Genomic DNA, 20,009 nt, shown 5'->3' with positions numbered 1-20,009 from the left:
GGACTAGATCACCTCTCAAGGTCCCTTCCAGTCCTATGATTATCTGTCTCTTCCTAATAACTGGGGTTACCTCCCATGGAGGAGTATCCTTAATGAGAGGATACCATGTCATCACCTGGAAGGAGGGTCCTAACTCTGGGATTGTTTCCTTCCAGTTCTCCTTCCCTGAGACTTTCAGGCATGTTCTTGCATGTGACTCACAAACCTGCTTCCTTGTGATCTGCCTCAAGTTCTGGTATTGCAGAATGGGTGCCAGGCACTACTTTCACTGCTTGTGTGACGTGAAACCCACCAACAAGGTATATTTCATGACCAGCTGATCATCTCTGTTCACACTCCCCGCTCCCGTCACTGAGGAGAAAGTTTGCATTGTTACGTGTATTCTTTGATATGAGCTTCAAGTCTTGCTTTGGTAATGGTGTTACCACAGCCTGGTTCCAAACTTCTTGCATTTGGACAGTCCCCTTGTGGGCTCTCACCAGTTTTCATTGATTCTTCATTTGCACCAACAGCAGGGTATTGTCATTTTAGTCCAAGGATAAAGGTTCAATAGCTGATCAGACAGCTCCCCAAAAGTTTTTCCACTTGGCAGGGTCTGTGCATACCATTGGTAGAATCCTTGTGACATCAGTAATAGCTAACATTGGCTTACAGGAGGCTGGTAGCTTAATCACTGATAGATTTTCCTCCAGCTAAGACAATGTGCTGCTCTTTGGCTTGTCTGCACTACCGCAGGGGGTCGATCTAAGATCACATAGCTGAAGTTGTGTGAATAGTGTGGCTGAAGTCGACGTACTTAGATCTACTTACCGTGTTGTCTTCACTGTGGTAAGCTGACAGCTGACACTCTCCCATCGACTCCACTTGTGCTTCTCATTCTGGTGGAGAATTGGAGTCAACAGGAAAGCGCTCAGTGGTCAATTTATCATGTCTATACTAGATGCAATAAATCGACCACTCCCCCGATCGATTGCTACTCACCAATCCGGCGGGTAGTGTAGACAAGCCCTTAGAGTTCCATCCAAGTGTAAGAGGGAAAGTGGAACAGGTGCCAGCTCACACTTCATATCACCCTAGCTACCAACATCTCTGAGCTAGATAATTGTCAGCTTGCGGAATATGTGATGATCAGTAGCTTTCCCTTATGCTGTCTGCTGCTTCTTTTGTTAGATTGAGATTACCAAATGATTTGAGATTAGACCTGTCTATGAGATCAAAGAGATCTACCTCACCCCTTTGCAGCCTACTGGTTACAAACTGCTTCCTTTCTTGTAGGCCATCCTCACGTCTCATGCACAAACTTTCTACAATTTCAGGTGGGGCCCCAGTCCACATAGCCACGTGTGAACACTGCAATCTGTCATCTGGGCTCATTCCAGGTTCAGAGCTAAAAGGATTTGTCATTCAGTCACAACCTTTCTAATATCTGGGACAGCAGTTTCATCTTCAGCCATGCACTGTGTGGTAGCTTCTTGGTGGAGCTCTGTTGCTGAAGGCTGCATTCCACACATTTGTTTTCTCATAGCTGTTACAGCTGCCTCAAAATGTGCAGTCAGGTAATACTTGGTCAGAGCCTTATCTTTTGTGCAAAGATGATGATGCTTCTCACAGTCCTTGCTGAAAGATTGCTCGATGGCCATGTCACGCCATATGCCACTCAAAGGTCTGGAAGTCCAGTATACTGCTCCTTGGCTATCAGCTACGGCATGATGTATAGCTGGCTTCTCCTCCAGAAGTCTGGCTTCTGCTACAGTTACACATCCCCACCTAGCATAATTCATGTGATCACACTATAAATGTCTCAGGTTCCATATATAGACTTGTTATCATCTCTCTTTGCTGCTATGTAATCCATCGGTAGTTGGGAGAAATCTGTTACATAGTTCTCCCAGAACAGAAATGTATCTGAACAGATTGGGTAACATAAGAGTCCATGAGCTGATTGGGTTCTGTTCATGAAATCTGCCACAGCATTCTGTGCTTCCACTCTGTCTTCTGTGTGCCTTCTCCAAAGCTTCAAAGCATGTTCAAGTTTTCTCCAACATGCGTCTCATCTTCTGGGAGATCATTATTGTCTATGGAATCACCAAGTGCCATCCATTTCAAGCAATTCATTGCCTCATTTATAAGTTCATGGATTTTAATGCTGTCCTTTTTAGTGTATGGCTGACTGAAGCACCATAGTGGCTGCCCATTTTCCTGCATCATACTGCTTACACCACCCATGAAATTCATTGCAGGATACATGCCTCCCACATTAAGGTGGTCATGGTCAAATTCTTTTTGATTCCTCTATTTAATAATCTGTGCTTTGCAGTAGATTGCTTCATCATACACAACATAGGTCCAGTCTTGGTCCAGAGAGCAGAACATAGCCTGAAAATAGTTCTTCATGGTATACACTGTATTATCATCATTTGCCAGTGCAGGAACCATTGGACAGTAGCCAATAGTCATAAAGTATCTGGAGAAAAACTTCTCATAAATGCAGTCGACAGTGTAACACATAGTCAAACAAGCTCATGCTGTCATGTGACTACAGACTTTTGCTTTAACCAAAGGCAAAAAAGGGAAAATGCATTAAAGATATCACCTGGGGCTAAATATTTCCCAACCAATACTAGTTTGAGTGTATAGTTACATTATCAATCGTATATACATTATCAATGGCAGAAGCTTTCTGCCAATTCTGGTCAAAATTACACTATGTTGCTTCAAGTTATTGCTCCTTGGGATTTTATAATTTTTCCAGATTGGCTACCCAGTAACATTTAAGCATTACATGATATACCAAAACTGATCCTCTTTCAGCAGCTCCATACACCTGGTGATGAGCACCAGGCATGCATCTAACATGATAGCAATGACACTTTTCTAGCTGACAGGTCGCTAATAAGACCCCTTTTTAAATCTGGCTGGTGGACTAAACATCACCCAGCAAGCCAGTGGGTGAGCTAGATACACTGGACCGTGTGTCTCCCACTTACCACAAGAGACACATGCATGCGAGATCACTGATACATAAATGTGAAAGAAAGGAATCCAGGTGCAGGGGGCATTTGCTGCTCAACTGGGACTTTCGTAGCAGTAGATGCCACCCTGGGCCATGAATCCCCTTACCATGCCCTGCACCAGGAAGTCACTTCTGAAAAACACTGTTTTGGGGCTAGGATGTTACCTCTCGGCATGGCACAGTTTAGCTGTGCTATCATTCATCAGGCCAAGAGAAGTATTTCCTATGAAAAGCCAGCTGCATTTCTGTAGGAACTTGCTTTGATCACTTGTTTCCTAGGTGAAAGACTTGGCCATTGCCTGTTAGCATAGGAGCCTTGGATGTTGGTAAAGATGACGCAGTGGAAAGGTTAGGGGTTGTGACATTCTCCAGAGTCAAGGGTAAAAGTAATAATAAATTCCTACCGGTATGGGGGACAGCCCCAGAAGGGGCAGGGCCTCAGGCGGAAGGGGCGGAGCTGGGGAGGTCCGCCTCCCCCAGCCAACCCATCTACGCTGCCTGACCCCCACCGCCCGGGGCTCCGGCGATGATTTATAAGGGCTTAGGGCTCTGGCCGCTGCTGCAGCAGCAGTGGCCGGGAGCCCCTGGCCCTTTTAAATTGCCAACCGGGGGGGGGGGGAAGGGGCAACAGTAGGGACCCTACGGGCAGGGCCAAAGACAGGGAAGGCAAAAGGGACAGGGATGTTAAAGCTCTGCCCATAGAGCTTTAACGTGGGCTGCGTATGGGTCAGTCCTGGCTCCTGACCGATACGCTGTACCGGCTCACTTTCACCCACCCAGGGTACAATCTGGACTGTTGGACAGTTGTCTCCCCTCAGTTCTCCACCATAGGCTGCCTTTTACACTACTTTGCTGTGAGAGCAACCACTCCTGGCTTGCTCACAGCCTCCAGCATGTAACCTACTCCCAGCTGAGTTAGACGAGTGCTCTTTGCTAGCCACTCCTGAATTATACTGCAGAGGGACACAAGCAAATTCCCAGTCCCAGATGTGTCCCCAGAAATGGGTGACTTGCACTGCCCAGCTCTCTCCTTCTTGTCAATAAAAGCTCATAGAAAACCTATCATTTCATTAATAGAAAATGATATGCACAAACCTTGCTGTCCAAATGGAGTTTCCCCAAACACTTCAATCCAAGATCGATTTTAAGTGATTACAAGGAATAAGGCATAAAAGTCAGATTTGTTTACAAAGAAATAAATGCAAACTAATACCTAACCTAACAAGCTAAGTGAACTTGGAGCAAGAAGGTTTCTCTCACGATAGGCTTACAACAGTCTGACTGGATTCCTCCCAAGCCAGGACCCCTCCCCAGGTTCTTTGTCTTTCAAACATTGTCGATGCCGAGAGTAGAGATGAGGGGAGAAAGGTGATTTGGGGCCTCTATTCCTCATTTTTGTACCTTTTCCTCCTCTTTGAAGATCATCTCCAGCTGGAATTCATGTGACAGCCAGTGTGTTAGCCCAGCTGTTCCATTGCCAAGATGTAAATTTCTCGCTCACATCTTTCTTACTGCCAAAAAATGGTTGCTTAACCAGGCGATAGTCCATTTGATTGTGCTGACAGCTGGCTGAGGTGCTGGCTAGCCTTGGTCTCTGGGCAAATAGTTTGAAACTGTTTTTCTAAACTTGGAGCATGTCCCAGTAAAGTCACACCGTAGAACCTTATAATTGTACACACAACGTTGCTGCACATATTTTACCAGGACAATAAAGTTCAGCCGATTATGACCTTTCAAATGATACCTCACAAGGCATACTTTTACAAAACCATGATCATGCTTGTACAAAGTGGTGAGCATAAGGGTACAGACTGTTACATGGGCATTCTCAATAGCCCTTCAGTTTCACTGCAACAGTTTCCTAATTGAGATGGGGAGCCAGGGTTCTCACCCACAAAGGCCCCCCCAACTCTCTCCAGACATGAAAAAAATAGTTCTAGCCAAATGATCCAGGCTAGCACCTGAACTGGCGCCAGAAGAATCTGCCATTAATTCCCAGTTATTAGAAGGGATTCTTTATTCCATTTATGGACAGGTATTTCTGTAGCATCCTTCCCCATGTGAATGCTCACAACAGGAATCCAGCACAGTTTAGCTATGGCCACTAAGAATTCCCTTTAACTAGCTGGAAAAGAGGCACATCTGAACCACTATCGCACAGAAAGGGTAGGTCCCAGCAGAATGCCTTGTAAGCCACACTACTACTGTATTGCTGCTTTGCCCTAATACTTGGCCTCCAGAACAGCAGTCAGTCTCCTGCAGTGACAGCAAAGCAGCCACACAAGGGATTGTTTATGGAAACATTTTATTGTTAGTACTAAAATCAGATTGCTAAAAGCAGAGAACCACACTATGGGGAGGGTGAGCAGGGAGGCTGATGCCATGGCATCATCTTCTTCATTTCATGGGACAGGGTTCTTGCATCAGTTGCTTAGAGCCCCCGCAGCAAGCCCCCTCTGAGGAGGGATCTAAGAAACAATGCAGCGGGCACGCCCACTTGAGAGAAGAGTCACCTCAGCAGCTGCTCCCAGCGCGTCTCCCTCAGCATGTGCAGCAGTAGCAAGCGAGCTCCCATCTGAGTTACTCCAGGCTGGAGCGAGGACAGATGCCATGCCAGACCAGTCATTCAGCCTTCACCCGCCTGGATCTTGGGGCAGCAGTAACTGCTCCTAAAAAGACAGGGGAGAAAGTCAGAGCAGTGAGAGGGCAAAGTTTGACAGTCAAGTTGCCTGTACCCTGCAGCAGGGGAAATTCACTTTCTCCCACGGGAAGACTGAAGGGGGTCGGAAGCTACCTCTGCTGCGTGAGAATCCTGGGGGTACCTCGGGGAGTGCCAATTTCCTCCTAATAGAACTCAGATCTCAGTCCTGGCCAGATCCTCTCCTTCCTCCCCTCTACTGCAGCTGGGGTCCTCAAAGCTATCCTCATCACCTCATGATTAACCCTTCTCTCTCTTAGTACCCATCCTGCCTTGAGCAGACCAGGCAATTTTAAAGATTTGCATCCTGATACTTGGAAATTCTGCAGTCAAAGCAGCAGAACTGGGGCCCCAAGATCCTGTATAAGGCATCTCCTGCCCCAACCCACCAGTCTGCTATCCTGGTGTCCATTAAGGAATCACTCGCTGCGGACCCACCATGCCTACGGTCAGTGATCTGGTCACACAACACGTGCACAGAGAATTAGCTTCAGAGTTTCTAACTCCAGTGCCCGGCCAACAATCCTACAGTGCGTGGGTGGTGGATGCGGCTTCCCTTTCCCTGCAGAACACAAGCTCTTTTATTCCACTTTTGAAAAAAAGCCAAATTGACCTTGACCGGCATAAGCCATCCGGGCCTATCCCTGTCCCATGCTTATGTTGGAGCCAGTGCAGCATTCTAACCTGTGCTTCTCCGAGCAGATGCCTGCCTCTTCCTATCTGCAGCAGGAGCTTCGTTCGTGGGAGACGCTTGACTTGCTGATGCTTTTCTTCTGGACCTGGTGTTTGGCTTTCTTGCTTCATGTGCTTTGGCATTCTCAGCTCCTTGGACGAGCTCTTTCCCCTTCTTCCTGCCAGATCGCTTTGCTACCTTCTCTTGGCTGCTGCTGCCCTTCGAACTTCTCTTAGGCACCGGCTTTGTAACCTAGGCAGATGATTGAAATGTGCACTCCCAGTCACGGGGACACGACTTTAACTTCTGTATGTTCAGGGGTCTCACTAGAAGTTCAGGGGAACCAGGGGCAAAGGCTGTTGTGGGAAGTGCTGTAGCTGCTCTCAGCTCAACCGTCAGATGCACAGTTTGAACCATCTGTTCTATGGAGTTTACTCCACACACATCAGCTAGGAGAAAACTGGGGCAAGTTTTAAAACTTAACCTGCCTAAAGTCAGGCACTAAATGTGAAAATGTGGCCTTGTTCTCCCTAAAGTTCCCCACCTCAGGAATGCACATCACCAGCTATTCACGCAGCCCTTACAATACATGCTGAGAGAACATTTGGTGCTGTGCAACGCAGACAGAGCTCACATCATTGGCTTAGGAGCAGGGACCATCTACTACTTTGTCTGTACCGCACCTAGTGCAGTGGGGTTCTTGGCTGGCCCTTAGAAAGAATATTTATTTTGATAGCGCCTATGGCCACATCCAGACTAGGGTATTAAAATCGATTTTAGATACGCAACTTCAGCTACGTGAATAACGTAGCTGAAGTCGAATTTCTAAAATCGAGGTACTCACCCGTCCAGACGGCGCGGCATCGATGTCCGCGGCTCTCCGTGTCGATTCCGGAACTCCGTTCGGGTTGATGGAGTTCCGGAATCGATGTAAGCGCGCTCGGGGATCGATACATCGCGTCCAGACTAGACGCGATATATCGATCCCTGAGCAATCGATTTTAACCCGCCGATGCCGCGGGTTAGTCTGGACGTGGGCTTTGTTACACAGGCAGACAGACAGACACAGGTATTTGACAGTCTGCCAGCCAGAGATGCATAGGGATGTCTGCGGATTTGCACAGTTTAACAACAAAGGGGACTAGATTAGCTGTTTCACTATTAACCCAAACAAGGGCAGTAGTACCAGTCACATGCCACAGCCTCGGGTCAATAGCAGCTGTATTTTGATTAAATGTTTTGCAGGGACTTAAGCAGTTAAAAAAAGCTGCATTTGTACCCACCCGTAAGATGCTTCCTTTCGCCAAGTTGCACAACTTCCGTTGTTCCAAAAACGCCCCTTGGTCAGCATGACCCTGTTAGCGATTTGTCTCTTACTCAAGTAACAGACATTTGCAGTACATTGCTCACCTTCGAATATGAGATTTAATAATGTCTGGACAATACAAGCGTGTTTCTTTAACCCCACCCTTGAGGCCAGTGGATGACAGAACTGCCAAACCAGCAGACTACTAAAAAATAAAGTAACCTGTTATTCTTGTACTGCGTTTGTTTCATCCTGAGATAAGCTTAATGAGAGCACGGGGTTGAGATCCCAGCTATGAGAATATCTCTGGGATGCTGAGCCTCTCTACAGAGATGTGTGTACAAACGTATGTACAAACACACATCTAGTGTCAGGATACGTGTCAGTAAAGTGTCCATGACTTAGGGGGCTAGTTGAGAGGTGGTATTATCCAGGGTAGTGCTTTGAAGACAAGAGTGCGAGGTTGGGTTCTATTAGTTCTAGTCCTGATTCATCAAACCCTAATGGCAACACATTGGTCTCTCTCTGTTCTAGTTTTCTCATCTGTGAATAATGAGGGGGTTGTGAAGGCTGAGATGGTGTTTAGCTTCTTCCATACAAAGATCCAATGAAATGCACAATGGGGCAGCAGGAGAATGACTCTGGGAGTAGAGGGGCCCCATAAAAACTGAGAGATACAGGAGATGTCTAGACAAAGGCTCTGTACCTTTGGACTTGGAGGCTGAGGGTCAGCATTCACCCGCGAGCGCTTCTTGCGGGACTTTTTTCCTTCAGGACAGAATGTTAAGATGACAGTTTAACTCTGGAGGTGAGAAAGGGGCCTGACTGCAGCTGAGTCAGAGGTCTAATCCCCAGCCCTCTGTTCCTCTGGGAAGCCATCCAAGGAAGAAAAGCTCCCCCATCTGGTCTGGAAGCTTGGAGATGGTTCTGAGAGAGGTTGGATACAGCTGGCCTGGTTCTGTGGACATCCTGCCTGGACTATACATGAACTGAGTGCACTGAGGGTGCTCAGAGTGGGCTGGTTTGCGTAGCTCTCCCTCCACAGAGCAGGTATAGCACAGAGAGCGACAGTGGTAGCTTCCCCACGTTCACATGCACAGACACTTGCAGGGTACACAGGCCACTTGATACTGGGCTGCCAACAATAATGGGACCCTCGGAGACTCACTATCTCCTTTCACCCGGGCTGCTGAACTGTCACCCAGGGGTAATGATGCGTAACCACTACTGGATTCTGGGTAGCGAGCCAGAGTTTGAGAAGAGCATCGCTAGTTTCCTTAACAATTCCACAGCAAACAACGGCTCTCCCTGCCTCTCCCAACCCAACCAGAAGCAAGAGAACCCTGCAAAGCATGAAAGAGTAAAGCTGATGTTCACCTTTCGGGGCCATAGGTCCAGGCTCCCCCTGCAAAGGAAGAAAGAGCTTTTAGGCAGTTCAAACCCCCATCAGGCATCAGCAATGCTGCCAGACCCTGCAGCAGGGGCACCCGTACATTAGCCAGAGCAACAGGCAGTGGCAGAATGGCATCTCGGAGCAGCAGTAGCTCACTCAAAATAGTGTAAAAGCCCAAATGTTGGCACCCTAGACTTGGAGTTTGTGTTCTCCAGTTCTTTCCACCGCTCCTCCAAGTTGCCCAGGTGAGCGAGACAGGATTTCTTGAGCACATCCGGTCTCCTTGCTGGTGAGTAGGAGAGATCTCTGAGTCTCTAAGTGTAAGGACAAGGCCTTTTCTTGTAGCCATATGGTAAGGCCTAAGGCCTTTGTCTGCAGCCATATTGAGAGCAGCAGCCACTAGCTAAGAAGCAGGAAGTCACATCCTCACTTTCCATCTAAATTACATTAAAAGAATGTAGCATTGGGCTGATAAGGAGACCCTGTCCTAATAGCACCCACTATCACCAGATAAAGAAACGGATCTTAAGATGGTTAAAGAAGACTCAGTTTGACAGCATTCCGTCTGGCAAGAAACCACTTATAGTTGTGGTTGGGAAATCCTCATTTCTTTATTGTTTTGTCTTTAGCTAAGCAGGATGCAAGTTTCACTATATAAACTGAGGCCCAAAAGGAAGTTCTTGGGAACCAACTCCAGGACACAGCCCCAGGATCAGAGCTGCCAGACCGCAACACCCTGCCAATCACACCGCGCAGAAACTGGAGTCCCCAGATGACCTGATTCTGACTGGCCAGCAGGGAAAGTTCATCTGTCTTATTGGGAGTGGTGAGCATTGTATGTGTAGCATGTGCATTCTGTTCTGGTGATTGTTAATAAATAGAGCTTAACTGTGTAAGGCTCCTTCACTTGTAAAAGACCCTGCAAACCCTCAGAAAGATTAGGCCCTGAGTCCAGAGGGAATGGGTGTTTGCTCTGAGCCTGGAGGAGTAGAGAGAGTCCACGGAAGGGTAAAGTTAGAATGCCTAAATTAAGAGCGTCACACCTGAGCCCTAGGAACTAGGTAGAGGTGGGTGCTCTAGGAGTGTGCAAGTGAGAGAATTTTGTGCAGGTAACAAAGGGACAGACTTTGTACTAGGCTTAGCTAATGTCTCCTGGTGATACAGAGCGGGACGGGCTGGATTCTCTCTCCTGTGGGCCCAGGGCTATTAGATTTTGTAGGGACCACGGGGGGTTGAAGTGGGGAGTGGGCTCAGGGCTGGAGCAGGGGATTAGGGTGTGGGGTGTAGGCTCTGGCTGGCGGGCACTTACCTCGGGCGGCTCCTGGGTGGCACAACAGGGCTAAGGCAGGATCCCTGTCTGCCCTGGCTCCACGCTGCTCTGCTCCCAGAGGTGGCCGGCATGTCCGGCCCCTAGGCAGAGCGGCCAGGCTGCTCTGCACAGTGCACACTGCCCATGCCTGCAGGTGCTGCCCCCACAGCTCCCATTAGCCACAGTACACAGCCAATGGGAGCTGCAGAGCTGGTACACAGAGATTCCCTGAACACCTCCACCTAGGGGCCACAGGGGCACATCAGTGAGCTGGCACTCACAGCTCCAAGGTAGGGTGCCGAGGCTCGGGGACAGGTGTCCAGCCTGCAGCGCTGAGACTTGCCTGGACGAAAAGAAGCAGTGGGCCACATCTGGCACACTGAGCCCCTCTTAGCCCAAGGCTCTGGGCTGCAGCCCCTAAGCCCCTGCATTAATCCAGCTCTGGGGCAGGCATCCTGCCAGGCTCCTCTTGCAGCAGGGTCAAGCCCCACATGAGTCATGAGTCAAGCCCTGCCAAATGCAAGGCCACCGCAGTTCATACCTGAAACCAGATGGTCCTGCCATTGCCATCGCGCAGCGATCTCATGCCAGGGACACAGTAACACTGCAGCCACTCCTCAAAGGCCGCGGCATCGTCAGAGTGCTCCGGGCCATAACCCATCCCCCCTGGTGGGACACAAAAATGAGCATCAGGGAAAACTCTCAGCTACAGGGCTCCCCCTGCTACTCCAGCAGTGAGGGGCTGATCAGCTGTGGGCTTTGCTCTATGCTACAGTGACCCCTGCTGGGGGCAGCAGCAATGCTCAGCTACAGCTTTCTGAACCCTTCCAGGGGCTCCCTCTCATGTACACCATGTGGGATGGTCTGGAGATGGATTTGCACCTCTCCAGCCTGCACACACGCAGTTTGAAAGCATTCAGCTCTCTGGAGGTTGGTGTTTTGAAGGGAGTGCCTCTATTTCCACACCAGCTGGAGACATCGACTGCTCTGATAAGCCAAGAGCTTGTCGATTTCTCTTGTATCCGGGCTCACTCGTCTTTGCTTTGCATCTCCCCCAATGTCTGCAGCTGTCTGGCTTGGCCACCACAGCCAGAGCACAATGCAGTTAGCTCTGGCAGGGCGGAGGGGTCTGTCTGCTGAAATCCTCAGGGGAAGTCTGGCCACAACCTACAGCAGGCTGAAGCAGAGGCAGACTCAGAAAGGATGCAAGAGAGGGAAAATAATGGATGGACCATGGGGCCTCTCCTCGCTTAGTCCCAGAGATGGAGTCAGGGACACATCCCAGCTGGGACAGGGAGTGAAGTCTGTCCTGTGCAATCAACCGTTGTGTTGAGAACACTGAGCAGGGGGACAGTACATGAACCTGCTCTCCGCTCTTCAGCAAACAGGGCCACCATGGGTCTCTCCCATTATTGACTTTACTGTCAGAAGGGACCATCAGGATCATCTAGTCTGACCTCCTGCACATTGCAGGTCACAGAACCTCACCCACCAACTCCTCTGGCTGACTTATTGATGTCCTCAAACCAGGATTTAAAGACTTCAAGGTACAGAGAATCCACCATTGACACTAGTTTAAAACCTGGAAGTGAACTGTGCCCCATGCTGCAGACGAAGGCAAAAAATCCCCAGGTTCTTGGACAATCTAACCTGGGTGAAAATTCCTTCCTGACCCCAAATATGGTGATCAATTAGATCCTGAGCAAGGGGGAAAGACTCAGCAGGCAGACCCCTGGGAAAGAATTCTCTAGAGTAACGCAGAGCCCAAGCCATTGAGTGTCCCATCTCTGGCTGCTGGGGAGTTTTGCTACTGGTCAATGACAATAGCTACCCATCGAAACCTGAACAATTTCAGCGTGATGGAAGTAGCTTTGCAGGGGCCACTGGTGCGCCCCATGCAGCACCTCTGGTGTCATCCTGCCTCTCATGCAAAGGCCCAGCCTCCTCCCACTGGCATTAAATGCCCAGCACGAGCGTTTTCATACAGTACCCCTGCTTCCTGCTACCCCTCGCCCCAAGCCACCCTAGGAGGGCTCTGTCCCACCCCTCCCCCGTCGCTGAGTGTCTGCCCAGCTAGAGGCAGCAGGGATCCAATTCCAACTTCAACATCTCATTGCACCTCCTCCTACTAATGCGGCTGAGTCATCCCCACCCGCAGGCTCCATGGCCCGCTGCAGGGCAGGAACCCGAGACTGTGCTCCCTGAGCTGCCTCCTTACCCATGTGAATGACCTCCATGGGCACTGCACGGCAGAGCTCCAGCAGGTCTGGATTCTCCTGCTTTAACTTCACTTTCTTGCTCAAGGTCAGGTCTGGACTCTGCTGGGTTTGAGAGGAGGTGATTCAAACAGGCAGCCCGGACACAGCCCAAGCCAACCCTCCAGTCATCCAGCCCTTCCTCCTCCCAGCAAGGGTAGGCCCAACCCTGCAATCCGAGGTGCAACTACAGCAGGTGCAGACATACCTGAGCCAGCTTGCTAATAGCCATCGGCGTACATACCCCAGGTCCCAGGCAGACTTGTATTGGGGTGGCTAGCCCGGGCGCCACAGCCTGTCTGCTAGTTTTAGTGAGGTGGCAGAATCAAAGAGAGCTTGGCTATGTCGACACGGGCTGCACTTACACCTCTGACAGCGGTGCAGAACTTACTCCCAAGCCCCTCTGTAGCAGCTGGTCCCACTCCAAAAACAACTAGTCTAGTCCCCTCCCAGCTGTCCAGCCCTTCCTATAAGGCAACTCCTCCACAGCTGCCAAGCCATCCTGCTCCTCGCCACTCCCCAAGATTTCCCTCACCAGTGGCCTAAGTCTGCCCTGACATGTGCTCCAACCCAGCTTCCTCTCCCTCCAGCTGCTAAATGCTCCCTGTGTCCAGGTGCCAGGCCAAATTCAGCCCTGGCATAAGCAGGGCTAACTCCATAGACTTTGATGCAGTTAGGAATCTGACTTGCCTCTGTAAAGTACTCACTTGTATGCATCAGTCACTTTACCACTCTATGCAGGGCTGAATTTAGCCTGGCTGCATCTGAAACCTAAAGATCTCTTATGGCTGGGACGCATCACTGACTGCACCGCAGGTATTTGTAACTTAACCGCTGCTACACAGACAGGCCAGGGGAGAGGAGGGAGAAAGGCCAGTCAGACAAAAATGGTATTTGTTTTTTTTTTTAAAATAGCTACTTCCCCTCCAGAGGTCACACAGCACTAGACCAGAATAGTCAGATTTGGAACCTAAACTAGTGGTCCTCTTAGTTGTGGGTTATTTTCACAGCAACTAGGATCTTTGGGCCAGATCCCCAAAGGCACTTAAACTCCTAACTTCCCTTGAAATCAGTGGAAGTTCGGTGCCTAAATCCCTTTGAATACATTTGAGATTGGTAGGGGGAGGGAATGGTCAAGTGACTGCCTTGTATAGTAGCCACTTGCATATTTCAATGTGCAGTCCCCCTCAGCAAAGGCCAGTGTGTACACAACGCAGGAGCCATAGACGTATATGTCATGATAGGCAGTCATGCTCCATCTGGCTCAATATCTGCAAACAAGTTTTACATACAACACTTTTGCATAGCAACTCCTAGGAGTTAAAGGCACTGGAGGATAAGCGGATGTTTGCTTAGCATCTGTCCTCCCAAAGGACCCCAACGTGCTTTATAAACTAAGCACACACGTGCTGTACATCACATGAGGAAGCGAGCGATTCCTTCCTGGAGGAGCCAGATGCACTCACTGAACTGTTAAAGAGCCCACAAGAAGTCTGAACACGGGGAGGGAAGAATTCTGTCTCCCACTCAAGCTGCGTAGCTAACTGAGGAGCCAGAATGCAGTCAGCAGAGCTGGGATTTGGAGAGTTCTGGTGCTAACATCCCTGTTTGGACAAGGTGCCAGAGGAGCTTTAACGACCACATGGGAACAGGCCCTGTCTCACAGCTCTCCAGAAAACCACCCCACCAAACACCATGCTGGAGCATTGCCTGCTCCAGGCCTGACTCAGAGCCAGCTGCTAAATGGGAACCACTATTGTTTGCACAGGCCACCTATCCAAGCCATGTACATAATGATATGTCTGAGCAGGGGGGATCTGACAGACTCCAGGCCATGGCAGTGTGGCTGCATGTCACGGGGAGGGTAAAGCCTGAAGAATTAAACTGAGAATCCCCCGTAAGAAGGGATTTTGTGAGACCCAGAACAAGCCCTGAAGGCAGAGTGTCTGGCCTCCTGATTCATGGTGAGGATCCACCTCCGAGACAGCAGCCAATTCTAACAAGAAGAAAGAGCAACAGGACCCAAACCAGAAGAGGTGGAAGTTCTAGGGTTAAAGCTACAACTCATAACTGGGGCTGCAGAGGGTCCGAGAGCCACTGACACCATCATGCCCCATGTGCTGCAATCCTCAGGCGCTACAGGGCGAGCACCAAATCCCGAGTTCTATGTGATGAGCTGGAACATTTCTGTGTACGTGGGGAGCCTTCTCCACCCTCCTCACCTGCTTCCGATGCTGAAGAGCCTCTAGCACTGTCCGAGCATTCTCAAAGGGAGGGATCTTTAACCTAGGAGAGACCATGTGTTATGTGAGGACCCCAACACAAATGCCAGCCAGTGCAAATGAAGTCCCAGCCTAAGGGAGGGGAGGGAGATTGCTGATGCAGTGGATGGAAGCACTGGCTTTTCACCTCTACGAGCTGGATGTAATCTACACAGTAAAACACTGGTGCATTCAGACTACAGCACGTGAGCACAGTGTAATTCAGCTCCCCAGGCGAGGTCCCGGACTGAAAGTGTCACTGCAGGCCAAATCTGAGGTGCCCAGCATATATAGGCCACTCAGGGAAAAAAACCGGTCAGGGCTGTGTTAGTAGCAAGTGTAGTGCAGGAACTGCACAGTGCTCAAAGATGAAGTGCCTGGCAGTGCTGTCTGTGGGTGCTTAGCGCTGGAATGGACATGGGCTGGCTGCATTTCAGCAAGGGAAATGGGTGGCGTCTCAACAGTTTGGACCCTTCCATGGTGCTGGTCTCGTAGCTACAGGGATGGGAATCACACGGTCTGGCTGCCTAATACTATGTAAAAGGGACCCTATACATACATGAGCACCTCATGCTTTCAAATGTATTTATCCTCCCAACCCCTGAGGTAGTGCTAATATCTCCATTGTATGGATAAAGAAGCTGAGGCACAGAGAGGCTATGGGCTTGTCTCCATAGGGTGTTCAGACCAGTTAACTGAAGCTGTGAAGTGAAGGCACACCAATGAAAGTGTATCATCCCCCCTATTTGAAGAGGTGCATTCAGAAGTAAAGCGGGCTTAGTTTGCTGTAGCTGAATCCTCCTCGGGGGTTTAATGCACTTGAAGTCCCACACAATAACTTCACAGCTTTAGTTATTTAGTCACAACTTTCCTCAGCGCCCCTGTGTAAACAAGGCCTGGCTTGCTCCAGGTCACACAGGGAGCCTGGGGTGGAATAGGGAACTGGACCACATCTCCTCAGGCCAGGCCTCCTCTTCTCTGCTCTGCACCCTGCTCACCTGTAGAGAATCTCGGCTCGGAGGTAATTGCCAATCCCATTGAAAAACTTCTGATTTAACAGGGCTTCACAGATGGGCTTGTTGAAAGCCTTGTCAGACAGGTTCCTCAGCACATTCTCCCTGGAAGACAGCAGGGCCAGTCAGCTAAGGAGGAGAGGCTGGGGAAACGACCACCTCACTCAGCCTGTGACTGCTTCCAACACAGTAACCAACATGGGAGGTGGGGTTGCTCTCCAGTGGGGTTTTCTGCTGCAGAAGGGTCTGCCTCCAGACATAAGGAGGGAGAAGTGAAACTAAAAATGATGGAGGTTATGGTCTAGCGGGCACAAGTGAAACCTTGGGGGATGGATCTTATAGCAAGACTGTAAATACAGATGCAAACAATCTGTGTAGGAGAGAGGAGTGGGCAGCATTAGACATCAAGAGGCGTTACAATAAGACAGGTAATGATAAAGGTAGCGGCGAAACCTTTTGGGCAAAGGTACAGGGATGACCTGCTGTTTCCTTAGCAGGGGCAGTGCTATAAGCTACTTGAATTCAGCCCCGTAGGAAACGGGTTCCCGGAATGCAGAAGTTATAAAGGTATTTGATTGCAGGGAAGCAAATTAAGAAATTGAGTGTGATAAGAGGAAGCATTAAAGACCCACCACAGCGTAAAGAAGGCTGGAGGAACAGTGAGAGACATCTCCATTAAGGCATTGAAGGCAGTCTGAGTCCTCCGAAACTGACAAATACAAAGAACAAGAAGGAGCCTTTGAAGAGTGGCTTTATGAAGGGCTGGCTCTAAGATCTGCACATCAAAGAGATAAGGGAACACCAACATGTAGAGCCAGGTGAGGCCTGCAGTGGAGAGACAAGGGTTCAAGGAATGCTGCCAAAGGGAAATAAATATAATCCACGCAGAAATGCACTGAAGAGGGAGTAGCTCATTCATCAAAGAGGAGTGGGAGGAAATGAACAAGGACTCAATGCCGGAGACTCTGGAATCCTTTTACGCAACCTGCCTTTGACAAGGTGCTCAGGGAATTAATCAACAAACTCACCAAGCTTCTGATGACTGAATGGGATACAATTAGAGAAAGGAAGATTTAAGAATATGAGGGGGGAAAAGATTGGAAGGGAAGTGGTGGAAATCTGAATGCTCAGCAAATTCAAAACTAACCCTGAAAATCCACTAATGAACGTACCATATGGTACCTGGACAGGCAGGCATGCGTGTGTACACCAAACAACCCAATGACCCCTTTCAATCTCCAACCTCTGTCAGTTGGTGATACGTCCTTCAGCTATGAATTCTACCTGTGAAATACAAAGTGGGCACTTTGGCCCACAACCTCTAAGGTATTTAGGCTCTTCCAACAGAAGTTAGGACCCCCAATCTCTTTGGGGACCAGGCCCTTTATCCATCAAGCTACAAGCCCCTCCTTGCCTGCCATGGGATTTTGCGGGTGTTAAAGTAGCTACAGCAGGGTTCTCGCTTTCTTGCACTGTTTCACGACTGTAATAGACACATATTAAGAGTGAAACATTAACTTGTACCAAGTAATACAAGAGCTCGACCAAAGCCCTCTGGGTCTCATATAGATAACCCAGGGGATCTCCAGCTTTTTCCAGCCTCCCTCTTTGCGTAACAGACCTCATGGACCTACCTCATTCCCAACCAGTCAGCCTCCCGCAGCTTGGTTCTCAACATGCTGAACTGAGTGGATAGCAAGGTGGTCTGCATAGCCACTGGAGAGCCATTGCTGTGAGGGTTAAATCGCCCAGCTGTGCTCTTCCCTTTTGCAATACTTAAGAATTATTTTTGTGCTGTTTGCTTGTTATATAAGAAAAAGCCACACAGGAGGATGTTTAAACCAAGCCTGTTCCCTTGTTCATAGTGAGATCTCTGGGAAGGCAAAGCACCAGACAGTCTTCAACCCAAGACAGAGTTTCCATAAACGTGAGCTACAAATGTCCCTGTAATGGTGAAAGACCCCATATTCTATCACCAGGCTTCCCACAGAATTCACTGTTAGAATATTGTGTCTATCATTCATTCCCCTCCCCTCCTCAACACACACTCCTGGTCAGTTTCTCAAGCAGAGATGAAAGGTCATGGTGGATCTCACCTGAATTTCTCGTACTCCAGCATCACACATGGCCCTCGATCCGGCTGCCATGTCCCATGCACTTCCCACCTCCCAAAGCGCCTGCAATCCACGAAGCAGAGGGCTCGGTGTGGGCTCTCCTTGGTGTAAAACCACAGATGGGCGTGTTTGGGCAGCTCAGCCGCGGAGGTGAACTTGAAGCTGCCTGACATTCCAAAGCGGAAGACAAGATCCATGGGCTGCTGGAGACCGTTCTGGCTCAGCTCCTCCCTGTCCCTCCCTCTGCCAGAGAGTGTGTTCTTCTCCTCTTTGAGTGGTGTCAGGGTCAGCTTGATCTCCTTGCCCCGTGAGGTGGCAGAGATCACGTACGCGTCACTCTCAAACAGCACCTCTGGGTTCTTGCTCACTTCAGACTTCTCCACCTTCCCTGAGAAGATGAGCCCTGCACATACTGTGTTGATGTAGCAGCTGGCCAGGTGCAGCTCTGGGCCCTCTGGCATCTTAGACACCTGTCCAAATGAAGGCAAGATCCAGGCTTAAGGCAGAGCAGCTACTGTAGCATGTGCATCTTACCAATCAGGGCAGGCAGCTCTCTCCGTCCCTGGCTTTGCTGGACCCTCCTGGCCTGTGAACATGGACCCAACGGCTGGTGTGCAGGGGACAACTGCAAGGCTGAGCCAGTGGACAAGGATACCATTGAGGATGGGTATTAGGAACCACCAGGCCATGGGCTTAGCCACCGACCCCTCCATGAGAAGCCAGTGCACAGCCAGGAGATGGGCACCACCAAGCTGGCTGGGATCAGGAACAGAGATGGGCCCTGGGTCCCCGTGAGCCAGGAAGCTCCCCTCCAGAGCCCCAGCACAGGGCCAGCTTCCCCCCAAAGCCAGTATCCCTCCCACTCTGCCAGCAGAGGGCCATCTCCCTCCAACCAGCCTGTCTCCCCGCCTTGAGTACAGGGCCAGCTTCCCCACCCCAGCCAGTGGTCCCCCCTGACCCCAGGCACAGGGCCAGCTTCCCTCCCCAGCCAATATCCCCCCTCCAGTCCCAGGGCCAGCTTCCCCCACCAGCCTGTCCCCCCGTCCTGAGTACAGGGCCAGCTTCCCCCTCCAGCCAGTGGTCCCTCCCCCACCCTGGGCACAGGGCCAGCTCCCCCCCCCAGTCAGTATCCCCCTCACCCCACCAGCACAGGGCCAGCTTCCCCCACCAGCCTGTCCCCCCCATCCCCCAAGAACAGGGCCGGCTCCCCCCTCCAGGAACAGGGTCAGCTTCCCGCACCAGCCTGTCCCCCCCATCCCTCAAGAACAGGGCCGGCTCCCCCCTCTAGGAACAGTGTCAGCTTCCCCCCACCAGCCTGTCGCCCCCCCCCGCCTGTCTCCCCGCCCCCCAAGAACAGGGCCGGCTCCCCCTCCAGCAAGCACCCCCCCCAGAACAGGGCCAGCTTCCCCAACCCAGCCTGTCCCCGCCCACCTGCCTCCCCCCGAGTACAGGGCCAGCTTCCCTCCCGGCCTACCCCCCCATAAAGTACAGGGCTGGCTCCCCCCCGCCAGTTTCCCCTTATAACGCTCCCGCTCGGGTTTGCAGCGGGGCTGCAGCAGTTACACAACCAGGCTCCGCAGCAGGCCGGCTCCGCAGTCCCCGCCCACAGCCCCAGCACAGGACCAGCTCCCCCGCAGCCTGTCCCAGCACAGAACCGATCGGCCAGCAGGCCCCGCCGCCTACCCGAGCTCCCGCTCGCACTGCTCCCCGGCTCGGAGGGTTAAACAGCCCCCCGGCTCGGAAGCCGGGGCAGCGCGCGGGGCACGATGGGAGTTGTAGTTCCACAGGGGAGCATCAGCCTACAGGGTGCGGAGTGGGAGGTCTCCAGCCCTGCGCGGCTGCTAGGAGCGGCTCCGGGGCACGGGCAAGGAATGGAATTTTCCTCCTCCGCCCTGTGCCTTGTATTCTATGGCTGGCTGGGGAAAAGCACCGCACAGACCCTCACCCCAACCATCTACTGTACAGACACCCCTG

General features: G+C 50.8%; 1 protein-coding gene across 7 annotated transcripts; it reads right to left on the bottom strand.

Moving 5' to 3' along the window:
• Positions 1 to 5,301: 5,301 nt before the first annotated feature.
• On the bottom strand, positions 5,302 to 19,755 carry NEIL1 (nei like DNA glycosylase 1). 7 transcript variants are annotated; one of them, XM_050968822.1, is made up of 10 exons: positions 19,719 to 19,755; positions 18,018 to 18,668; positions 15,907 to 16,026; positions 14,870 to 14,933; positions 12,611 to 12,713; positions 10,934 to 11,058; positions 9,068 to 9,095; positions 8,397 to 8,458; positions 6,396 to 6,636; positions 5,302 to 5,682 (listed from the first exon to the last, which is right to left on the bottom strand). In XM_050968822.1, exons 2-10 carry the CDS (start codon positions 18,494 to 18,496, stop codon positions 5,636 to 5,638), a joined length of 1,269 nt encoding a protein of 422 aa, XP_050824779.1. In that variant the 5' UTR covers positions 18,497 to 18,668; positions 19,719 to 19,755; the 3' UTR covers positions 5,302 to 5,635. The 7 variants fall into 7 exon arrangements, with proteins under 7 accessions (XP_050824779.1, XP_050824778.1, XP_050824780.1 ...); XM_050968821.1 differs by having other exon boundaries at positions 18,018 to 18,505; positions 19,719 to 19,749; XM_050968823.1 differs by lacking the exon at positions 19,719 to 19,755 and adding an exon at positions 19,604 to 19,688 and having other exon boundaries at positions 18,018 to 18,505.
• Between the last annotated feature and the right edge of the window lie 254 nt (positions 19,756 to 20,009).

The sequence above is a fragment of the Gopherus flavomarginatus genome, chromosome 9, assembly GCF_025201925.1.
Source record: "Gopherus flavomarginatus isolate rGopFla2 chromosome 9, rGopFla2.mat.asm, whole genome shotgun sequence".
NCBI lineage: Eukaryota > Metazoa > Chordata > Testudines > Testudinidae > Gopherus > Gopherus flavomarginatus.
This window is presented reverse-complemented; position numbering and strand designations above follow the sequence as displayed.

Bases quoted from the DNA above. Each gene is read 5' to 3' on its own strand.
- NEIL1 (XM_050968822.1), bottom strand. From the start codon at position 18,496: ATGCCAGAGGGCCCAGAGCTGCACCTGGCCAGCTGCTACATCAACACA. The intron at 16,027-18,017 runs GTGAGATCCACC...GCTGTCTTCCAG, and splicing joins CTGGAGTACGAGAAATTCAG to GGAGAATGTGCTGAGGAACC. The intron at 11,059-12,610 runs GTAAGGAGGCAG...GTGTCCCACCAG, and splicing joins CATGGAGGTCATTCACATGG to GGGGGATGGGTTATGGCCCG.